Raw genomic sequence first — 22085 nt, forward strand, 5'->3', positions numbered from 1 at the left:
ACTCAACTCTCATAACTATAGAAACTGCTTCTCTGCCACTGAATGTAATAGGCCATGATAAAGTTAAGAATTGTAAACTGTATTGTTACAGAAATAATACGTTCCGTTAAATAGGGTACAAAACACAGTCCTGTGTTGTAGTATTTCCATCTAACTGGCTGAAAAAACATATTTGCTGGAGGAAGTTGAATATTGTTTGGATCAAAGTGGTTTTGTTTGCAGGAAATCTTCATAGTAACATGGGCCAAAAGAGGTCATGTTAGGACCAACTGTTTAAGTATGCAGCAGTTCAGTGTGTAAGCATAATTCAAGTTGTTGTTTGAGGAATCCACTAACATTCAGGTGTTGCCCTATAAGTCACAGAATCACAGAATCTTCTAGGTTGGAAGGGACCTTCAGGATCATCTTGTCCAACCATCAACCTAACTGACAAAAATAAACACCCACAAAACAACAGAAAGCAACACCATCACTAAACCGTGTCTCCCAGCACCACGTCAACCTGTCTTTTGAATACCTCCAGGGATGGTGCCTCAACCACCTCCCTGGGCAGCCCATTCCAATGTCTGATAACCCTTTCAGTGAAAAAGTTTTTCCTAATACCTAGCCTGAACCTCCCCTGGCGCAACTTGAGGCCATTTCCTCTAGTCCTGTCGCCCGTGACTTGGGAGAAGAGATCGACCCCCACCTCTCTACACCGTCCTTTCAGGTAGTTGTAGAGAGCAATAAGGTCTCCCCTCAGCCTCCTCTTCTCCAGGCTGAATAGCCCCGGTTCCCTCAGCCTCTCCTCATAAGACTTGTGCTCCAGACCCCTCACCAGCCTTGTTGCTCTTCTCTGGACCCGCTCCAGCACCTCAATGTCTTTTTTTGTGGTAGGGGGCCCAAAACTGGACACAGTACTCGAGGTGGGGTCTCACCAGTGCCGAGTACAGGGGGACGATCACCTCCCGAGTCCTACTCGCCACACTGTTCCTGATACAGGCCAGGATGCTGTTGGCCTTCTTGGCCACCTGGGCACACTGCTGGCTCATGTTCAGCCGACACTCGACCAACACCCCCAGGTCCTTTTCTGTCAGGCAGCTCTCCAGCCACTCTGCCCCAAGCCTGTAACGCTGCCTGGGGTTGTTGTGACCCAAGTGGAGGACCTGGCACTTCGCCTTGTTGAACCTCATCCCGTTGGTCTCAGCCCATCGATCCAACCTGTCCAGATTCCTCTGCAAAGCCTTTCTACCCTCTAGCAGATCGACACTGCCACCCAACTTAGTGTCGTCTGCGAACTTACTGAGGGTGCACTCAATCCCCTCGTCCAGATCATTGATAAAGATGTTAAAGAGAACGGGTCCCAGTACCGAGCCCTGGGGGACACCACTCGTGACCGGACGCCAACTGGATTTAACTCCATTCACCACCACTCTCTGGGCCCAGCCCTCCAGCCAGTTTTTAACCCAGCGGAGGGTACTCGCATCCAAGCCATGGGCAGCCTGTTTCTCCAGGAGGATACTGTGGGAGACTGTATCAAAGGCTTTACTAAAGTCCAGGTAAACAACATCCACAGCCTTTCCCTCATCCACCAAACGGGTCACTTTGTCATAGAAGGAGATCAGGTTTGTCAAGCAGGACCTGCCCCTCGTGAACCCGTGCTGGCTGGGCCTGATCACCTGGGCGTCCTTCATGCACTGCATAATGGCACTCAGGATGATCTGTTCCATGACCTTCCCAGGCACCGAAGTCAGACTGACAGGCCTGTAGTTCCCCGGATCATCCTTCCGGCCCTTCTTGTGGATGGGCGTCACATTTGCTAGACGCCAGTTGGCTGGGACCTCCCCAGTTTTCCAGGACTGCTGGTAAATGATGGAGAGTGGCTCGGCAAGCACTTCCGCCATCTCCCTCAGTACCCTCGGGTGGATCTCATCTGGTCCCATAGACTTGTTTGTATCTAGGTGTTGGAGCAGGTCCCTCACCACCTCCCTTGGGATTACGGGGGCTTCATTCTGCTCCCCACCCCTGTCTGCTAGTTCAGGGGTCTGGAGACTTAGGGAACCCCCTACTCTACTACTAAAGACTGAGGCAAAGAAGGCATTCAGGACTTCAGCCTTCTCCTCATCCTTTGTCACTACATTACCTCCCTTATCCAATAGAGGATGGAGTCATATGCAGTTGAAGTATCTGTAGGAGTCACTGTCTACTGAATCGATAGCCTCCCTTCTACTGAAGGAGTATGGTCTTGGTAGGTGGCGTTTCATGAGTTCTCATATCAGATTAGAATATCTGTACGTTACCTTGACTAGAGGCAGTTCAGTCAGTATTCACATATATTTTAACAGCTGAAGTGCAAACAGCCAGTTCTCAGCCAATTCATGAGCTGTGATGATAGAGAATGCAACTTGTAGAAGACAGTGTTTGCAGCAATCCTTGCATTCAGCAGGAATAGTGTCTAGTGCAATGCAAAGCAGAACAGAATCCTGACAGCAGGTAAACAATGGGCTATGCTTCCATCATCTCACTGGGAAAGAAGCACTTTTGCCTTAAAACTGTCTTAAGATAGGAAAGAAGAGCACTTTTCTTCATCCAATACTGGTTGTAAAGTCAAGTGGCTTAAAATATCTTTACTTGTGGATGAGACAGAAGGCTGTGGCAAGTATATTAAATTAGAGAATTATTAAAAAGAACAGGCTGTTCAGTTATGCTTTAGTGGCATGATTCAGTAATTTTTATTGGCTTCATAAGCTCCCAGTTAATATTTACATATAAAGAACTGTTCGTTCTTTGAAACACATCTTTCAAAATATACTAAAGACTTGGCCTTCAAGCAGTCTTTTGAGACTGTATTTTGACTTAAAGACTGACAGAAGTTTTAAGTGCTGAATGTTAGGCACAGAACTGATTTAGGAAGTATCCTCAGTTGTACCTTAGTACAGTTGGAAACGGTATTAATATTGGGAAGAAACTAGCAAATACAAACATCATTGATATGTGCTTGCAGAATCTAGTAATGTGGAAAGTCCAGGCAAATGGTGATGTCTATAATATTCATATGCCTGTGCCTTTTTTTTCTGATCGGGTAAGAAGCTGTGTGTGTTCAGTTTATTCCTCAGAGGCAAAAGTATTCCTTTTCTCCCTTAAGAAGTAGGGAGCACTTAATTTAGCTCGGTCAGATGTGTCAGCACTGAACTTTTCTCTTTTGCCTTTCCTACCTAAAAGTTGTATGCAGCATTTTAAAGGACTTAAAGTACAGAAGATATCCAATTAAATTCACTTGATACTTGATGATCATAATCCCTTTTTTTTAAGCTCTGAACTGTATTGGGTAGTACAGTTTGATTTCCTGTGTTCTTTTCCGAACATCAATGTTGAAATACTCGTCCCAAGATAAACTCTTATCTCTGCAGCAGAAGCACATACTCAGTTTGAACTATCTTTCTATACCAACTAATATTTCAGAATTGTTTCCTTGTATTGACCACTGGTCTTCTCCAGATAGTATTCTAATCACTAATATCTAGTTGAAGTAAACAGATTGTGACATTAATACCTGTACATGCTTTTTTCTCAGGTTGTTAACTTGTGGAACAAAGCTCTTGCAACTCTGGACCTCATCACATCCACATCACGCATCAGGGATGGCCAGTAAGAAAGGAAATACAGAAAGAATAGTATTGCAGGTTATATATAATTCTGACTTGATCTGACTATGTTTTGTTTGAATACTGTCACTTGTAACTCTTACATGAGTGGTAAAAGATCAATTAATGTTTTGGGCAGAGTGTAAATATTGCTAAGTCGTATCTGAAAGCCAGTGCGGAATAGTGATTACTAAGCATTAAGGGCAAAGAATGGAAAGCTGCTGTAATTGTATACAAGTCAGTTACTGAATCACTGTCTTGAAGTAAGAGAAATTGGAGATGACTTGGTAGTACATGCTACCAGTACTGGGAGAGAACATCTTTGAAGAGCAATCTATAGAAATGTATATTGAGATGGGATTTGTCAAAACCCCAAACAATAGCAATTCCAGTTTCTTTACAGAACATAAGCACCTCTCATTCTAAATTCAGAGTCCAAATTTCTCTCTGAAGAGAAGGCATCCTGTTAGGCATGGCTTAGCAGTCCCAAGGCATGGCTGGAGTTGAAGGTTGGGTTGAAACCACTGCTGCAAATTTTAATAGTTCTGTGACTAGTCTCCACTCTAAGCATTCTCACTTCACTTCTGAGGAGTACTGCAACTACTGGGTTGTGTAACAACAGAGTTGTCATACACTTAAGGACCACAGTTACATAGAAGAATTGAGATGGAAAAAAAATATTCAGGAAACTGCGTGAAAACTGCTACACATGTAGAACTAAAGAGTTCAGATGCCTCAACATTCAAGTTTGATGAAAGGGGGAGCTTTCTGTACTATTCTTAAGGACTTGCATAATTTTATTTTTTTTTTTTAGATTGACTTCCCATCCCATGCTTTTGATATTGAATATAAAATTCCTCAAGCTGCAAAGACTACTGTGCATAGTTCCATAGAAACGTTAGAAAAACCATTGAGAGAACGTCTCCTTGCCATTCTCTCCAAGGATAACACCATTGGGTATGTTCACTTCTTTTTAGCTATGGGCTAATTGTATGTGACAGTTTGTGGGTATGCACTGCTTATTTATTCTTAAATTTCTTTAATATGGGTCTAGTATATTTTGAAGACCTGTGGGGACTTAAACAAGAGATTGAATTAAACTCGCAAAATAATGGTTCTGACATAATCAATTTACTTGTGCTTTCCATGGCCCACGTCATAATACTCTCTATTACAAGGTCGCTACCATTTTGGCTGCCTGTTATATATGTTATATATATATATGTGTGTGTGTATATATATGTAAAATAGGCATGTGTTATATGCCTATTCCTGCTTGGCAGTTCTTCAGTTACAGGGAGCAGTGGCAGTTTTAGCAGTGGCTGTTCATATGCTATGGAAGCTTTTCTGGCAGGCTTTCCCACTCATGTGCACCGAACTATCATAGACATTTTGGCTTATTTCAAATTACACTAAAACTTATTTTTGTCCTGCCCAAATTATAACTATGAACAGCTGTTTTCATAATGTTTGAGGCTTTATTTTGTTTCTCATTTTGACTTTTGTGGAGGAAATAGCCATTTTAATTTCATTCCATGTTATGTATTAAATCATCTGTATGTATACAGTGACCATCAGCATTGGGGTTATTCAGGTGATGGTCTGTAATGTATGTTATAAACTGAAATGCTTTTGTCTGCAGGTTATCAAAAGAAGATAAAGAATTTTTGTGGGAGAAGAGACATTATTGTCATAATCATACTAATAGCCTACCAAAAATACTGGTTAGTGCCCCTCACTGGGACTGGGCAAGTCTTCCAGAAATATATTCGTTACTTCAGCAGTGGCCTCCTTTATCACCCTTAGCTGCACTGGAACTACTAGACTCAAAGTAAGAAAAATGACGTGAATAAATTCTCTGTATGTGTTGTGCGTTTCATGACTTCTTTTCAGTAGAAGATTCTAAATGCCATTCTTGTGGAAAATTTTGCTACAAGAAATTCAGCAATAGCTAAATTTTCTTAAAATTTTCAAGAACGAGTGCTTACTTTATTCACGTAGGATTAACCAAGTCATAGAGTGAAAGAACAGCAATAGTGGTTAGGATTCTGAAATCTAATTTGCGAGAGGAGAGCAAGCTATAGAGCCAAACTATCAAGACTGAAGTTTTGAGAGATTAGTATGCTTGTCCTAAACACGCACATGTGTTTGCATCTTGGGTAATGAAGGGCCTCAAACTTGTAGGTCCTTTATCTAACTGTTAAAAACCTTATATTGGTTATTTTGTACCTAGCTGATCTCAAAAAAAGGAAAAAAAAACCCTACATGAACAGAATAAACTTAACGTGGCTTTGTGGTAACTTTCTAGGTTTGCTGATCAGGAAGTACGAAACACAGCTGTGAATTGGATGGAGACTTTAAGTGATGATGAGTTAACAGATTTCCTCCCTCAATTTGTGCAGGTAAGACTTTCTGCCTCCACTGAAGTTGGAATAATTTTTTTTTTTTTCCTCTTGAAAGTGTGAAGGAATTACTGATTACTAGTAGCAGAAGTGCGATTGCATGTCTCTCTAATTAATAACCTAATGCATAGTATGGAAAACAATTGAGTAAATAATCGCTCTATGGCTGTCCTATGGATCTGTGGTGATTCTGTTTGTGCGTTAGTCAAAATCTCAGTCTTCATCTAGAATTAAATACAGACCCGCTTTATTTCATTTTCTTTGCATTTAGGCATTGAAGTATGAAACCTACCTTGACAGTGCTCTTGTGAAATTTCTTTTGGCTCGGGCACTGGGAAGCATTCGAATAGCACACTACCTGTATTGGTAAGATGTTCTTTGTTCCACTGTTCACGAAATGTGTTTACTATAAGATTAATTTTTCCAGAAAAAAATATTATTTCTTAATATCATAGTTCATAACAATGAATGTTACGGGTGGAGAGTATATGAAATACAGATCTTGGGCTTTTTTATGAAAAAACAGACAGTGTCTTTATGAGGCATGAACTTCTTGCCTTTTATATCCTCTATATCAGTAACTTCGTACAGATATATAGCATTGATTCATTAAAATATATTAGAGTCTTAGTATTGCATTGTTTGCAGTATTTTCCATAGGAAAATTTAACTTAAATCCTTTATTTCAGGCTTCTTAAGGATACACTGTATGATACAAAGTTTGGTGTAAGGTATGAGCAAATTCTTGGAGCTTTTCTTTCAGTCTGTGGAAAAAGGCTGAGGGAAGAGCTGGAGAAGCAGACCAGACTAGTGCAGCTTCTTGGAATGGTAGCAGAGAGAGTAAAGCAAACAAGTGGATCTGCTCGTCAGGTGTGTACATACTTTTAATATTCTTTAGGAAGATTAGACTGAATATACCCTCAAAACAATCCACTCAATTGCCTTTTTAGTCTTAGTTCAATAAAACATTATGTATAGTACACAGACCTATTTGTCTGTTGTGCTGCATTTTAACAAGTTAATGGCTTAATGAAGTTGATGTTTTTGTCAAATTTGTTGTCATTCTAAACATAAGAGTGTGTGAGGTGACACGGTAAGAAAATAGGATGGTTTCTGTGTACAATAAACTGGAATTGGATTAACCTATGGAATTGGATAAACCTATTACTGCTGAAGAATGGTCCTGTTTTGCAAAAGAAGGGGATATCTGTTTATATGCTAATATGAACTTAGTTTGGTAGAGTGTGATGCTATCATCCAATTCAATAAAAAAAAAAATCCCAAACGAGTGATTTTAGTATTGTATTGCTAGGCTTATATATTTTTAATAGCTAAAACAGCAGTTGTAATTTCTAGTATTTCCTTTGACACCAAGGAGTTAAGACACTGGCTTCAGGATAACTTTTTTCAGAAGCTTTCTGTAGATGCTCCGGTTAGGGAAATGCCAGCTGATTTTTTTTTTTTATTTTTATTTTTTTTTGTCTGCAGGCTGCCTTGCAAAATGGTATGGAACGTGTGCAGTTGTTTTTCTTGAAGAACAAATGCCGATTGCCTCTTAACCCCAGTCTTGTGGCAAAAGAGTTAAATATTAAGGTACTGCTCATTCAGACTTTCAAAGCATTTTTGTAAAAATTACATCTAGGCAAAGCTTTTACAAGCAGAAAAAAAAAAAATCAAAGGAGGTGCCTGAAAGCTCTTTCACCTGGGAGGGGAGGGGTTTAATTAAAAATTCTGATTGAATGAGGCAGTGAAATTTGAGCAAAGATAAAATTTAAACAAATACTTGCGTAAAACAAATGAAGGTACTTGTATTATAAAAATAGTATCTGTAATAATTTACTATTTCTTCAGACACTGTGTCTTTTGAGACCAACAATCCTGGTTATAGTAAATAAATATTCAAAATGCATGGAAAAAATCCTGTTTGCAGTAGTAATCAAAAGAGAAAATTGACCAAGGCTCTGAAGCTCAAACAATGAGCAGATACTGTGAAACTGCCCGTTACTGGCTGTGTCCGAGAGATGTACTGAATCCAGGGAGGGAGACAGTAGCTTTATTTTATTGTGAAGGTCCAGAAAGTAATAATGTAGAAGAAGCAGGTAAATTATTTTTCCAAAACTCTGTGAGGTTTGACAATATCTGCTCGACCACAATCTTGATTTATATCATCATGCATGACTGAGAACCTAAAGGTCTGTGAACACTGGATTTAATCCTGTGTGGAGAGACAGTTCGTCTTGCTTTCCTTCTCTGCTGTAACTATGAAATCATGAGTATATACTTGAAAGTAGATAAATGAGTCAATAGTGTGAAACGTGCAAATACCAGTTTTTTTTATAGTATCTTCTATGTTTCAAAAAAACCTGCTGATAAAATATTTATCCATGTTTTATTCACTTTTCCTTTCAAAATGCATAAAAAACATCACTCTGTAGCAGTATTGGCTTTTGTACAAGAAGTCAACAAATAACAGCCAAAGGGCTCTTTATTCAAAAGAAGCATGTATTTGCCACAATCGCAGTGTTAAAAGTCTGAATAGACACATTGTGTGTTAAACCTGCTTGTTGTCAGAATGTCTTGTTTTCTGGGCTGGCAGGAATAGTCCTTTTTGAGTATTAACACTAAATCTGCTTGTAGGCATGTTCTTTCTTCAGCTCCAATGCAGTACCACTGAAAGTTGCACTGATAAATGCAGACCCTCTGGGAGAAGAAATTAACGTGATGTTTAAGGTAGGCCTTACATGTGTATTGGAGAAAAAAAGGTGAAGTGCATAGGAAGAAAGTAGCATAATGTATCACTTCCTAGAAATGTAAAGCAGTTAAAATCTGTGAAGCTGATTTTTACTGAAAGCATATTATGCCTCCAGTTAACTTTTTTATTTTTCCATTTAAGGTTGGTGAAGATCTGAGACAAGATATGTTGGCTTTACAAATGATTAAGATTATGGATAAGATCTGGCTGCAGGAGGGACTGGATCTACGGATGGTTATCTTCAAGTGTCTCTCAACTGGAAAAGACCGAGGTGCAAAGCCAGATGCTGCCTATAATTTTTTGCTCCCCCACTTCAATTTCTTGTCACACTGATAGAGAAAATTTTCTGTGTAGAGGCAGGCCCAAGAAACAGTGGAAGGCCAAAAGCCTTCCCTGCAAGGAACTTCAGTACTCGAGAGTATAGCAAGTTAAATTCTTCTGAACGTCCTGATGGCTGAGTTGCATTTAAATGTGTTTCTTCTCTTGAGTCCTGAGTGTCTTATGTGTTCTGTTGTCAACCAACAGTGGTGCAAACAAGTAAATATAATGATAAAGGCTAAGGTTTCTCTTGCTGCCCTTACTCCTTGCTGCAACACAAGAAAATATTAGTGCCACAGTAATCCTCATTCTGAAAGTTTAGTTATGGTGAAAGAACGTATTGAAGTCAAAACTGAAATTCTGAAGTATTTGGTATCTGCTGCAGTTGAGTCAGGGAGTATTATTTGTATACTGAAATGTGCAAAAAGAAATAAAATTTCAGGCACATACACTGTGTCCACAATTGGTGTTAAATGCTGGGAAAAGTTCCTTGGCAATATGAGGCTGTCTTTTAGGTTTCAAACTAGGATCGCAGGACTCGAGTGTAAATACCACCCTGTACCTTGAACATGCTTTTTGCTAGTTTTCACAGTTCTCCAGAACTAGTCAATAGGAAGCACAAGATCCTTAAGAGGATAAACAGTAACTTAAATATTTCTTCAGTTAGATGCTAGAACAGCATGATGAAAACTCTTAAATACATGGATACGTTGGAAGTTTAGGTTGGCAAAACTAATCAAAAAGCTTCTATTTATGTAAAACTTGCTATTTAGAAAAACAGATGGCTTTTCCTCCTACTTTCAACAATGATTTGTGTAGCATGTTATATTTTTTTTGTTGCTGCTAATTTTACTATTCCTAAAGTACTTGAAGGATTAAAGTAGAAAAGAAAAATGGATGTAAATTACAGATTTGTCTTTAGTAGTTCTTGCCAAGATAGAAGTAAAATTCTGTCAATCAAATAAATGTCGTCGTCTTATGATTTAGCTATACAAATATTTTTAGTAAATGATATCTCCAAAATAAGGCCACATGTAAAGCCCACTGTCTTATTTCTGGAGCAACAGTCTGGTTTGTTTCAACACTTGACAGCAGTTAAAGTTACTAGATTACTTAAGTGTCAGTGTATGAGAAATGTCAGCATCAAAATATTTTGCAGTTATTGCTTATAGACCAATTCTAGTTTATGTAGAAGAAAGTAATTATTCAAAGTATAATTTGTATGCGCATTCTAGCAACCATAACTAATTGTAGTAAAGTAAGCCCAACTTGTATTGCTACAGGTGTTTCATGGTATGCTTTGTAATACAGTCTGTGGAAATGTTTAGTAGACTAATAGCACTATTTTTACACCTAACTGTGTTTTGAAAGAAGCTAGTCTAAAATTATAAAAACCATCTTTGCCAAGAAAGTTTCTACTGAATAATGAAAATGCAGTATAACTTCAGGAGATGGTTACACTGTGTTATATTTTCTATAAAGGCATGGTAGAGCTTGTTCCTGCTTCAGATACACTTAGGAAAATACAAGTGGAATATGGCGTGACAGGTTCTTTTAAAGACAAGCCTCTGGCAGAATGGTTGCGAAAGTATAATCCTACAGAGGAGGAATATGAAAAGGTAACTTTTTTCAGTGTTGTTCTTTTTTGAAGATGTTTCAAAAAGGGATAAATATCATCTTATCTTATGAAGGAATGAAATTCTTATTCCAGGTCTTCCATTGAAATTTTTTGTTTATATCTTTAGGAAACTTAATTTTTTCTTATAGTTGAAAAAGACCGAATGAAAATCCCTTACATAACTAAAAAGGAGCCAGATGGATTCTCATTATTCATATCAGGAATTTTTATTGAATGTAGAAAAAGTGTACTTCAAAATTTAAGATAGGGAGGAACGGTGCCTTCTCTTAGTTGTGGTTTAGGAGCAGTGGCCTCTTCTCATACAAGCACATGGGATTCAAAAAAAAAATGTTTCTTTTGGCTACAGTGCTTTTACAACACACTGGAAAAATAAGTCTTGTCCCTTTTTCTTTGCTAACATTTAATTCTTTTTGTGATTTGTCTTCAATTCCTCTTTTCTCTTTCACTTATTTAAAAAACAAAACAACAGTTTTTGCTGGAAACTGTGATTTTTGGAAACTGGATTTTTGCTGGAAACTAAAGATTTTTGCAAAGCTATCTGAAGAACACTGTTTTGGAAAAAAGCAAATTTTAGGGCATGTCTAGTCTGGCTTGGATTTTACACTGTTGAATGCATGAATGCTGTTTTCCCACTGATATTGATCTCAATTCACTTTTTTTCTCTCCCTCCCAGGCTTCAGAAAACTTCATTTACTCTTGTGCAGGATGCTGTGTAGCTACTTATGTATTGGGAATTTGTGACCGCCACAATGATAACATAATGCTCCGAAACACAGGGCATATGTTTCACATTGACTTTGGAAAATTTTTGGGTCATGCGCAAATGTTTGGTAGCTTTAAAAGGTATTTTCTGTAGCTAAGCAATGTAGAGAATGAAGTGGGTTTTAGTATATTTTTCTAAGCATTATAATCCTAACCATTAACTTTTAAATTCCTGTTACCTGTTCTCACTACAAAGCCAACATCTTCCAACTTAACCAGACTTTCCAGAATGCATCAAACTTACCTGTATAGAATTAATTTTGAAAAGGCTCCAGCTTCCTGTTCCCATATTCTGATCTCTGGAACCGTTTGAAGTCAAAGCACATAGGCATAGCTTTCAAATAAAATTATTGTTCTGTCTGCCGGTAGATTGAAATAAGTAATTTGGTCTCCCAAACATCATTTAACTTCAGTGCTTCCAAACTGCATTCATTCCTTAAGAACTTTGTGCTATACAGACTTGGCAAATCTCAATGGAAATTTCTTTACAATAGTTATAAAAGCCAAGTATTTTGGTACAGGAAAAAATTAATACAACTTCTTACTGATATTTGGGAGCTTTACATCTAACACAAATCTTGGTGTCATACTTTTCCAGGAATATTGGATAAAACTGTAATGTAGTTTCACCTCTTTAGCTGTGTTCATGCAATTATATACTGCATGCTTGTTAGGTAAACTTTATCAATGAATGAGAAATTGAGTGCCAGAACCTTTATGTCATCTGACTATCTGAGTGTGAAATAAATGAGAACAGACTCTTGCTCATAAAATCAGTTGTGAATGTCAACATTATAGAAAAAACTGAACAGCAAGTTTGTATTTATTACTCCTCTGTGTAGGGGAAGATAATCTATATCCAGGATAGAGGAGTTATGTTTTGGTCAGGTGATAGAGTCATTACATTTGTTTTAGTGTGTAATGCCTTCCAGAAATGAGGGATGGAAGGTGCTACAAGGTAACCTGGCCTCCAAGTGTTGCTCCAGGAGATCTGCTGTAGGTCCAGTATCACGTGGATGTGCTGGGAATCTGACATAGCACTAAGCAGCTGAACCCAACCCAAAAATGCAAAATGGCATTAATGGATTATTTAATATTGTTACCTCAAGGTGGGGATGAAGGGGAGGAGTAAGCACATGACAAAGTGAATAGACCTTATGATTAACTTATGAATTCTGTGCTCTTTGAACAGGGATCGAGCTCCTTTTGTGCTAACATCGGATATGGCTTATGTCATTAATGGTGGTGAAAAACCCACTATTCGCTTTCAGTTGTTTGTGGATCTCTGCTGTCAAGCTTACAATTTGATAAGAAAACATGCAAGTCTCTTCCTTAACCTACTTTCATTGGTAAACATTTTATTAAATTCAATTTAGATAGTTATGTCATGTTGGATTGTATTAAATGCTATGCTTTTTATGCTGCAGAAACCCTTAATGTGTGCTTTCAAAAGCCAGAAACAGATGTAGTTTTTAGGAAAGTTGTAATTTGGAACTTTTTTTTGCTTTACTACCTACCTGTTTCCTGAAAACTTAAAATTAAGATGATGCCATAAATTACGCTGCAAAGAGTTTTTAACTGCTTTTAATTCAGCAGAAATGGTGAATAACTGCTGATTATAAGTAATTGTTGGCTATCACTGTTAGCATTTAGTAATTCAGTGCAGCTTCAAATGAATTTGAGGGTCTAAATTTGAATAATTTCAATGTAAAATAATATTTGGTTTATTGCATTAAAACGGTAAATCTTAATTTCTTGCAGATGCTTTCTTCTGGGTTACCAGAACTGAGTGGAATTCAGGACCTGAAGTATGTCCAGGATGCTCTCCAGCCCCAAACAACAGATGCAGAAGCTACCATTTTCTTTACAAGGTACTAGATAAGTGAAAACTAAAATATCTCCCAGCATCATCCGCTTAATGGCAGCTTTCTGCTATGAAAAAATGCACTAAAGATGTTCACAAACACGTGTAGTAGTTGAATAGTTGCACTGCACAATGATAAAATACCAGTTAACCAGTGAACGACATAAATAAGATCAGTTTAATATAAGATTAATGCTTGCACTAAAATACTTTGCTGCCTTTAAGAGTAACCTTGTGCTTAAAAACTTGTTTGAAATACTGAGAGTAGATAATTCTGTCTGGCTATTTTGAGACTTGCTTAATAGCGGTGCATATAATGGGAACCTCGCAATGCATTGTAAAGAAGCTCTCTGTTTCAAGAGGTGCTTTTGCCCAGTGGAGAGGGAGGGATATTGCTCCAGTGCAGCAAGTGGGGGTGTAACTGAGTTGTTGCTATGTGTTACAAGATGTGTCATTGTACTTAATTTTTAAATATATGTGAAAAGTGCAGTAGCATGCATGCAATTCAGAATCATAGAATGGTTTGGGTTGGAAGGGGCCTTTAAAGGTCACCTAGTCCAGCCACCCCTGCCATGGGCAGGGACATCTTCAACTAGATCAGGTTGCTTAGAGCCCCATCCATCCTGACCTTGACTGTTTCCAGGGATGGGGGCATCTACCACCTCTCTGGACAACCCGTTCCAGTGTTTCACCATCCTCATCATGAAACATTTCCTTCTATCTCGTCTGAATCTACCCTCTTTCAGTTTAAAACCATTATCCCCTATCCTATCACTACAGGCCCTACTAAAAAGTCTGTCCCCATCTTTCATATAAGCCCCCTTTAGGTACTGGAAGGCTGCAATAAGGTCTCCCCGGAGCCTTCTCTTCTCCAGGCTGAACAACCCCAACTCTCTCAGCCTGTCTTCAAAGGAGAGGTGCTCCAGCCCTCATCATTTCATTTGGCTCTCCTCTGGACCTGCTCCAACAGGTCCATGTCTGTCTTGTACTGAGGGCTCCAGAGCTGGACGCAGTACTTCAGGTGTTTTTTACCAACTCTGGAAAGCCTTCACTTCTTGGATAACAGCGTATTCCAAGGTTTGGATACTGAATCTTCTATTAAATGCTGATACAATGCTATTTGTATAGCCCATTGATCACTTAGTTTAAAAACTGTTTCTCTGTCAGTAAGAAACTGGTTGTTATTTTTCTTAGACTCAAGTCTGATTCATTGACTTGTGGTTTTTGATGTTATATTTTTCTTTTCTAGGTTGATTGAATCCAGTCTGGGAAGTGTTGCCACAAAATTTAATTTCTTCATTCACAATTTGGCTCAGCTGCGTTTCTCAGGTCTACCTTCTAATGATGAACCCATCCTCTCATTTTCTGCTAAAACATACTCTCTTAAACAAGATGGCCGAATCAAACAAGTGTCTGTGTTTACATACCAGAAGAGATATAACCCAGATAAATACTATGTAAGTACATGGAATCTGTTTCCACTCAGTGAAGATACTGTGCTTTTTCTTCCAACAAGATAAATTCTCCTTTTTGCCATAAGTTCAGTACTTAATCACAGAGTCCAGGGGAAACTTGCCTTGGTTTGCTTTTAAGTAGCTAACGTTGAGGTAGACAACTAGGTTCCTTTTATTGACAGAGGTTTAATAAACACAGCTATAGATACTTATTCAGTTAGGCACTAAGATCAGATTTAGGATGAGCTGAAGAGTTCTCTGAAGTCTGACTGCATTGACTATAATGAGAGCCTAGAAACCTACACCAGTGTTGACACCCAAGACTGAGCTCCACTGTGGATGACTTGAAAGTAAAAACAAAACCCATCGTTGAAATCTGGATCTTACTGGGAATGGATGGGCTTGCTTGCTTTCTGGGGAAGAACAAAGTTGTATTGGCTTTGGCGGGGATGGAGTTATTTGTCTTCATAGTGGCCTGCACAGTGCTGTGTTCTGGATGTTTAACTGGAACTGTGTTGATAACACAATTGGTTTGGCTGTTGCTGAACAGTGCTTGTGCAGCATCAAGGCGCTCTCTTTTTCTTCCACTTTTCCCTTACCCCCTTGCAGTGAGTGGGCAGGGAGTTGGGAAGGGACACACCTGACCCAGACTGGCCAGAGGGATACTCCATAGCATATCATGCTATGGATGGGCAATAAAAAGGGGTAAAAGAAGAAAGCGGGCGATAGAAGGGTGTTATCTTCGAAGGTGGCTGTTGCTTGGGCACTGGCTGGGCACAAGTCTGCTTGTGGGAGGTGGTGAGAGATTGTCTTTGCATCACCTCTCCTCCCAAGGACTCTCTTTATCTCAACCCACGGGTCTTCTCACTTTTGCTCTTGTTCTCTCTCTGTCCCATTGGTGAGGGGGTGGGAGTGAGCAAGCAGCTGTGTGGGTGCTTAGCTGCTGCCCGGGGTAAACCAGCCACAGGAGTAATAGAGTACAGATCGGTATTTTTAGCATCCAATAATATTCTTCAAAATGAAGACGCTTCTTGAGAAGGATCTAGAAGGAAGCAGAAAGAACAGAAGTAGTGTTGGTGGAGATAATTTTAAAAAATGGGGATTTGAGTCATGTTTATGGGCTTATGTAGCCGCCTTCTGTAAAATGGCTCCTTCCTGAATAGGAGTCATTAAGTCAAACACTCAGGTTTTGTTCTGACCTTCCATTAAAGTTGTATTTGGTCCTGCTAAGTAAAAGCATCACTTCCTGTATTAATGCACCTACACTCCTAGTCAGTCTCCCTGGAGACAGCAAGCATTACAATTTGCCCTCAGGGTTTTGATGGATCTGGGTTACAATTTAAGACTTGTATTAATATTCATATTCCTATGCAGATGTGCAACGATCTTTTTTTTTTTACTTCTCAACCGCTGTTTGTTGGTCTAGAATAGTCATCTCAAGTTAAATTTTCCTCAAGTTGTCTAAAAAGTGAGCTATATTGATATTTGCAAATGCATATCAATTTCCAAGTTGTATTTGCTGTAAACATCTTAAATCTGGTAAGACACCAGCTAGGGAAGGTAGAACAAAGCTGAATAACGCTAGAAGTGAGGAAGAGCTTTCTCGCTATAAAGCTCTTCTATGAATCACTATATTATAAATGTATTTCAGGATTCCTGGTCTAAGCCAAAGCAGCCTCTTATCTTCCAGGAAACTGTTGAGATGATATAGTTTCTTTCTGTCTAGATTTTAAAACTGCTTCCCAGTTGCACACTTTTTAAATATACATTTAACTCATCTGCCCATAAAATGAGTCCACTGAATTGAATTTTCTGTGCAGTTTCTCAGCCTTTGTTTCCCTTTCATAATAATGTGAATAGCTGCACCCTGGGACTGTACCCCCAGTATTTTTAAAAATTCCTTTTGTGTAATGCAGTACACTTGCATTTGCCCACCAAATTATCACTAAAAGTGGAATCCTTTGGAATCTTGAGAGAATTAGGTTGAAAAAAAATGAGGCATTAGTTTCCTCCATAGTCCACAGCTGAAAAGTTTTGTGGTAGTTCTGGCTCCACAGATACTTTTCTAAATGTAATCCTGCACTGATGTGTTAAAATTTTGTACACTTGATATATGTTATGAACTTACAGTGAGGCTTAAAAGGGAGAATGCAGACAGCTTAGCCTTAACTACCTTTATCCCCCTGTCAGGTGTGGATCTATGTTACGGGAAGATCATACGATGCTACTTTGCATTATGGTAGAGCTATTTATAATTCTACTATAAAATGCAAATGCTGTTACTGGAATATGTATGCAGGAGAATAGTTACCGAAACAGAAATAGTTAATTGTTAAGAAAATCATATTGTTAAGTCAATTCTATAATATTACTACTACTATTATCTTTGTTTTTTTGTATTTTGGGCAGATCTACGTAGTGAGAGTTTTGAGAGAAGGGCAAGTTGAGCCATCGTTTGTCTTCCGAACATTTGATGAGTTCCAGGAGCTCCACAACAAACTTGGCATTCTCTTTCCTCTTTGGAAGTTACCAGGGTATGTTCCTAACTCACTCATCACTATTATAACAGAAGCAACAAAAGTGCTTCCTGCTGAGTGGAGGAAGAAATAGCTTGAAATGGAGACAAAACTGCTGAGGGGCAAGCTAGACCTCAGAGTTGGCAACTAAGGGAGAAAACTGTTGTCTCTAAGTTTTAAGGAGGAGAGCCAGAGGACCAACTCAGTGTCTTTAGTCTGTGTGTTGTATCACTTATAACAATTACCTATAAATGTTTTCTTGCCTTTCTATAATGTTAACTATCAGTGTGCTGTGTTTCCACTCATGATTGACATTTTAAAAAAAAATAAAAAATGCATATCAGCATTTCAGGATGGAAATTACAATGAAATCTACCCGTACTTGCTTCAGAGAAATTAGCTGAAAACTGTCTTGTTCTTCCCTTGCAGCTTTCCTAATAAGATGGTTTTGGGAAGAACACACATAAAAGATGTAGCAGCTAAAAGAAAAGTGGAGCTCAACAGCTACATACAGAGTCTGATGAACAGCTCTTCAGAGGTGGCAGAAGTGAGTTCAAATAACTTAAGCAAATCCAGTGCAAGTTTTCAGACTTTGGTGCTTGTTAACACTTAACTAATATGTAATGTTTCTTCCAAATTTAGTGTGATCTTGTTTATACTTTTTTCCATCCATTACTTCGTGATGAAAAAGTGGAAGGAATAGATGGAATAGCCAGACCTACGGGTAGGTAATGTTTTTTGGGGGGTGTTTACAAATTAGATGACCTATAGTATCACACCTTTACAATGTGATTTTAAAAAAAAAAAAAAAAAAAGTCTTTTTTTAATTAACTGTAGTTTTCCCTCATTGAGAGCTTTGCATTGCTCTCTTTCCAAATATGCCTGCATACAGTTTCAAGGAAATAAAAAAATACCAAAAACTGCAACAATACATGTGATTGCTTGGGCTTGCTTATGGCTTGACTAAATTACTCAAGTTTTTACTCCAGATCGGTTCTTAAAAGAGAATGCAAATTTCTTTAAAACCTATGACCTTGCCCTCTTATTAGGGGACTAGAAATGAAATAAAATCAGAAACTGAACTTGGTCTAAGGCTTGTATTTTTTTCCCCACATATAATACGTCAGTGTAGTACTGATGAAAATATACAAATATTAGAGGAAATATTTATATATTTTTTTTCAGATACAAGTCCATCAAGTCCTACCTCAGGCAAAGTGGGAGGAGAAGTGAAGCTATCCATATCGTATAGAAATAGCACTCTATTTATCATGGTGATGCACATTAAAGACTTGGTAAGTAGAGTTAATGAGCTCACTGCCAAAAACTGTTTCCGTTTTGTCAATTATCTTCTTGACTTAGTTCTATCATTCCTGCATCAATCTATCTCTGCCTCCAAATTTTCCAGCTGACAAATTAATTAACTGCCACTTTTGGTTATCTTGATTGCAAAGTCTAGATACTTGAAAATTAATATTCAACGAGGTGTACACTAACTAGTTTTCTAACCTGTCTTGGTTTTGGATTGTAGGTTACAGAAGATGGTGCAGATCCAAATCCCTACGTAAAAACGTACTTACTTCCAGATACGCACAAAACATCCAAACGGAAAACCAAAATCTCCCGGAAGACAAGAAATCCAACTTTCAATGAAATGGCAAGTTAAAATTTATGTAGTAAAGCCCTGTGGTTTGCTATTGTCTCTTATTCTAAGCAGTAATTAAAATATTGTCTAAAAAATCTGGTAAGATATATAAATGTGGAAGAAACTTGTTTGAAAAACTTTGTGCCCTGTTTAAAAAAGAAAACACAAACAAACCCCAAAGTTAACTGAGTAGGTAAATGTACTATTGAAAGTAAGCAGAAGTTTCTCAGACTGCCTGTGAGGAGTGATGAGGAGAAGGAAAGGAATTTTAAAACTAAAGATCCCCCTGCCCTGGATTCACTGATTCATAATGTGGAAAAGAATTAATTCAGAAGTCTTGGCATGTAAACATTGCTTCTATCTAAAACACTAGTCCTTTTAAACACTTAATCCTTGGGAGCACAAAATAAAAGATGGATGAGCTTCAGTTCATCCTCTGAGAAACAGACAAATTGAATGGCCTCAATGTACAGTTAAGACATCTACCGCTGGCTAGGCAGTCAGAAGAAAGAGCAATCTGTGTAACTTCATTTGGATAACGAAAAAATTCTTGACTTCTTATCTTCTAGCTTGTGTACAGTGGATATAGCATGGAGACTCTGAAACAGAGAGAACTTCAGTTAAGTGTGCTCAGTGCAGAATCGTTACGTGAGAACTTTTTCTTGGGTGGAATTACGCTATCACTAAAGGACTTCAACTTGAGCAAGGAGACTGTTAACTGGTATCGACTAACTGCTGTACCCTATCTGTGAACTCCTTTCTACACCTGAGTAAGACCAGAAAAATTGTATTCAATTGTGCTTTATGCATCTTCCTACTTGAAGATAACTTGTACATCTTAAAATAAGAGACTCTGCATTTCAACAGATATGTTGGACCAATGTTGATGTAGCCTAATTTGGAGGATTTCTAGAAAACTTGGTTTATGCTTACACGATGTTATCAAAGCATCACTATAAATATTTGAGATGTGGGTAAAGGAAGGAAGGGGTTTTTAAACCACCCATGAAAGTGAGATGAACACTTTGACCATGCTGGTTGGTTAAAACCATAACTTAATCAATTAGGCCTGTGGATATAGTGCATTTTTGCTTATAATTTTTCTTACCTGTGTTGTGTCATCCATGGCATGATGCTGGACAACATCAAAGAAAAGACATATTTAGGATTACATTCCCACTACTAACTAGATATCACAGAAGCAGTGATGGGTGAAATTTTGGTGGCTTCACACACACCTGTAGAAGTGAAGGTTGAAGGGCTGGAAAAATTCCTTAGCATTGCATTTAATCCCAGATTCATGCTCCTCTAAGACTTATTGGAGTGAGTGCCAATAATGGAAGTTGTAAATAATGGTGCCTTATAATTCAAATGCTTCTCTTTTACCTCATCTCTGGTATCTAAATATGTACACATGTTAACTTTCAGCTCCTTAGAAAGGGGAAATGTTCTCATATTTGATACCTGGCAGGTCCTACTGGAAGTCTCTTCCTGACATGTGTTACTTACAAATAACATCACTTACACTGATCTTCATAGTTAGTGCAACTTATATAATCTTTTTCTAACCCATCTTCTACCCACCATCTCCAAAACCTGAATGAAGGCTGGCTGAATGCGATGCTGTAGGAAATGTGCCCAGCTCCTCAGTGTTCTGAAATGTCTTAATCCAAAGTGGCATTTGCACCTGTACCTCCAGGTAAAGGATGGCCTCTAGTTAGAAAGCACAACTGCTGGATGAATTGCAAGCCAGAAATGAGTTGCATTAACAACTTCAGGAGAGGAACTTGGTCACTTTTTTTAACAGTTTACAGCAACACTGTTTTTCACTCCCAGTAAGAATTAATTCCACTAAAAATAGTTAATTCCAAGGAAGATTAGATTTGAACTATATTGTGACAGTGGAGAACAAATGTCACTTACTATCTTCTGTTAATACCACTGGTTACTTAATTAGGTGTTTCTGCACAACAGGTGTAGCTTTTTTATTTACCTTCCTCTGTTTTAGGATGATTGTGTTCTGTCTAAACAAAGCTGTAAAGTTGCAAGCTTCTCTTTAGTACTAAATCTTGAAGCAAGACAGACTATCACCACTGCCTAGGAGTGAAATTTTAAGGTAAAATATGCAACTATGAATGAAGACACAATACAGGGAAAGCCTTCTGTATACCCAACTCTTAAAAACCTGTTTCATAATCTTATTTTCCTTTCCCTGCTACTGACCAATCTCCCTTCAATACAGAAGAGAAGTAAACTTGAATCTCCTGGTGCCTAAAATATTCATGGTCCAATTTCGTAGGAATTATTACAAATAAAAAGCTAAGAATATCTTGAATGTTAGAAACTGGGTTGATTTAATGGGCGCTAACACATCATCCCAGTTTTATTAGGCATCTTCTGCATACTTTTCATATATATATAGCCTGTAAATAATAAACTATATAACTAACTAGATATATTTCCTGCTCACTTGATGCTTTTGAGACTTACTCCATTCCATCACTAGAATCACAAGTCACTTAAATACAGGAAAGTAGACTACTGTTTTTGTGAAACGTTCCATTGTGAAATAAAATGAAAGCAATATGTACTGCCTTTTTTGCAGTTTGCTATTAAAGCACAGTGTCTTACAGCACAAAATACAAATAAACTAAAATCATTTAAAAAATGATTTGCAGTTTTAACAGTTGTCTGGACTCTGAAAAAAAAAAAAAATGTATAGTACTGTATTATTGTTAGCACTTGTCCTGACTTCTGATTTCCTCTTCATAGCTTAACTCATTTTGTGCCTTTTCCTTCCTCTTCAAAATAGTCACTGGCTGAAGCTTTTTACGGTCATGGATTTTATTTTGTCTATGGGATCTAGCCTTGGCCTCTCCTCACACGTAGAGGAACAGCACCGAGCTTGCACCTCTTTGCACTATTCTCAATTAAGAAAAAAGTGATTGTTGCAATAACACTTTAATTTACTACATAAAAAAAAAAAAAGGATGTGAAAGAGGAAAATATACCAGTACACTAAGTAGCTTGAAAACCTAGTTTTAACAGCTTTTTGTATGTTGTTTAATGAAAAGAAAAAAGATCTTTTATGCAGCCAGGAATTTAATTGT

The 22085-nt window shown here is 38.1% G+C and overlaps 1 protein-coding gene across 3 annotated transcripts in view; it reads left to right on the plus strand.

Annotated features, from left to right (window-relative positions):
• PIK3C2A (phosphatidylinositol-4-phosphate 3-kinase catalytic subunit type 2 alpha) overlaps positions 1-21675 on the plus strand; it is a 42112-nt gene extending 20437 nt beyond the window's left edge. For all 3 annotated transcript variants that reach the window (XM_074150021.1, XM_074150022.1, XM_074150023.1), the window contains 20 exons: positions 3554-3662; positions 4438-4580; positions 5266-5454; positions 5932-6025; positions 6297-6391; positions 6715-6895; positions 7514-7618; positions 8663-8755; positions 8919-9048; positions 10578-10714; positions 11408-11577; positions 12689-12845; positions 13258-13367; positions 14610-14817; positions 17224-17348; positions 17760-17877; positions 17973-18054; positions 18516-18625; positions 18862-18987; positions 19545-21675. In XM_074150021.1, coding sequence (XP_074006122.1) covers positions 3554-3662; positions 4438-4580; positions 5266-5454; positions 5932-6025; positions 6297-6391; positions 6715-6895; positions 7514-7618; positions 8663-8755; positions 8919-9048; positions 10578-10714; positions 11408-11577; positions 12689-12845; positions 13258-13367; positions 14610-14817; positions 17224-17348; positions 17760-17877; positions 17973-18054; positions 18516-18625; positions 18862-18987; positions 19545-19727 — 2665 coding nt within the window. In that variant the 3' untranslated portion in view covers positions 19728-21675. The remainder of the gene's footprint in view (positions 1-3553; positions 3663-4437; positions 4581-5265; positions 5455-5931; positions 6026-6296; positions 6392-6714; positions 6896-7513; positions 7619-8662; positions 8756-8918; positions 9049-10577; positions 10715-11407; positions 11578-12688; positions 12846-13257; positions 13368-14609; positions 14818-17223; positions 17349-17759; positions 17878-17972; positions 18055-18515; positions 18626-18861; positions 18988-19544) is intronic.
• Positions 21676-22085: the final 410 nt, after the last annotated feature.

Source organism: Numenius arquata, chromosome 6 (genome assembly GCF_964106895.1).
Source record: "Numenius arquata chromosome 6, bNumArq3.hap1.1, whole genome shotgun sequence".
In the NCBI taxonomy this organism is placed as follows: Eukaryota; Metazoa; Chordata; class Aves; order Charadriiformes; family Scolopacidae; genus Numenius; species Numenius arquata.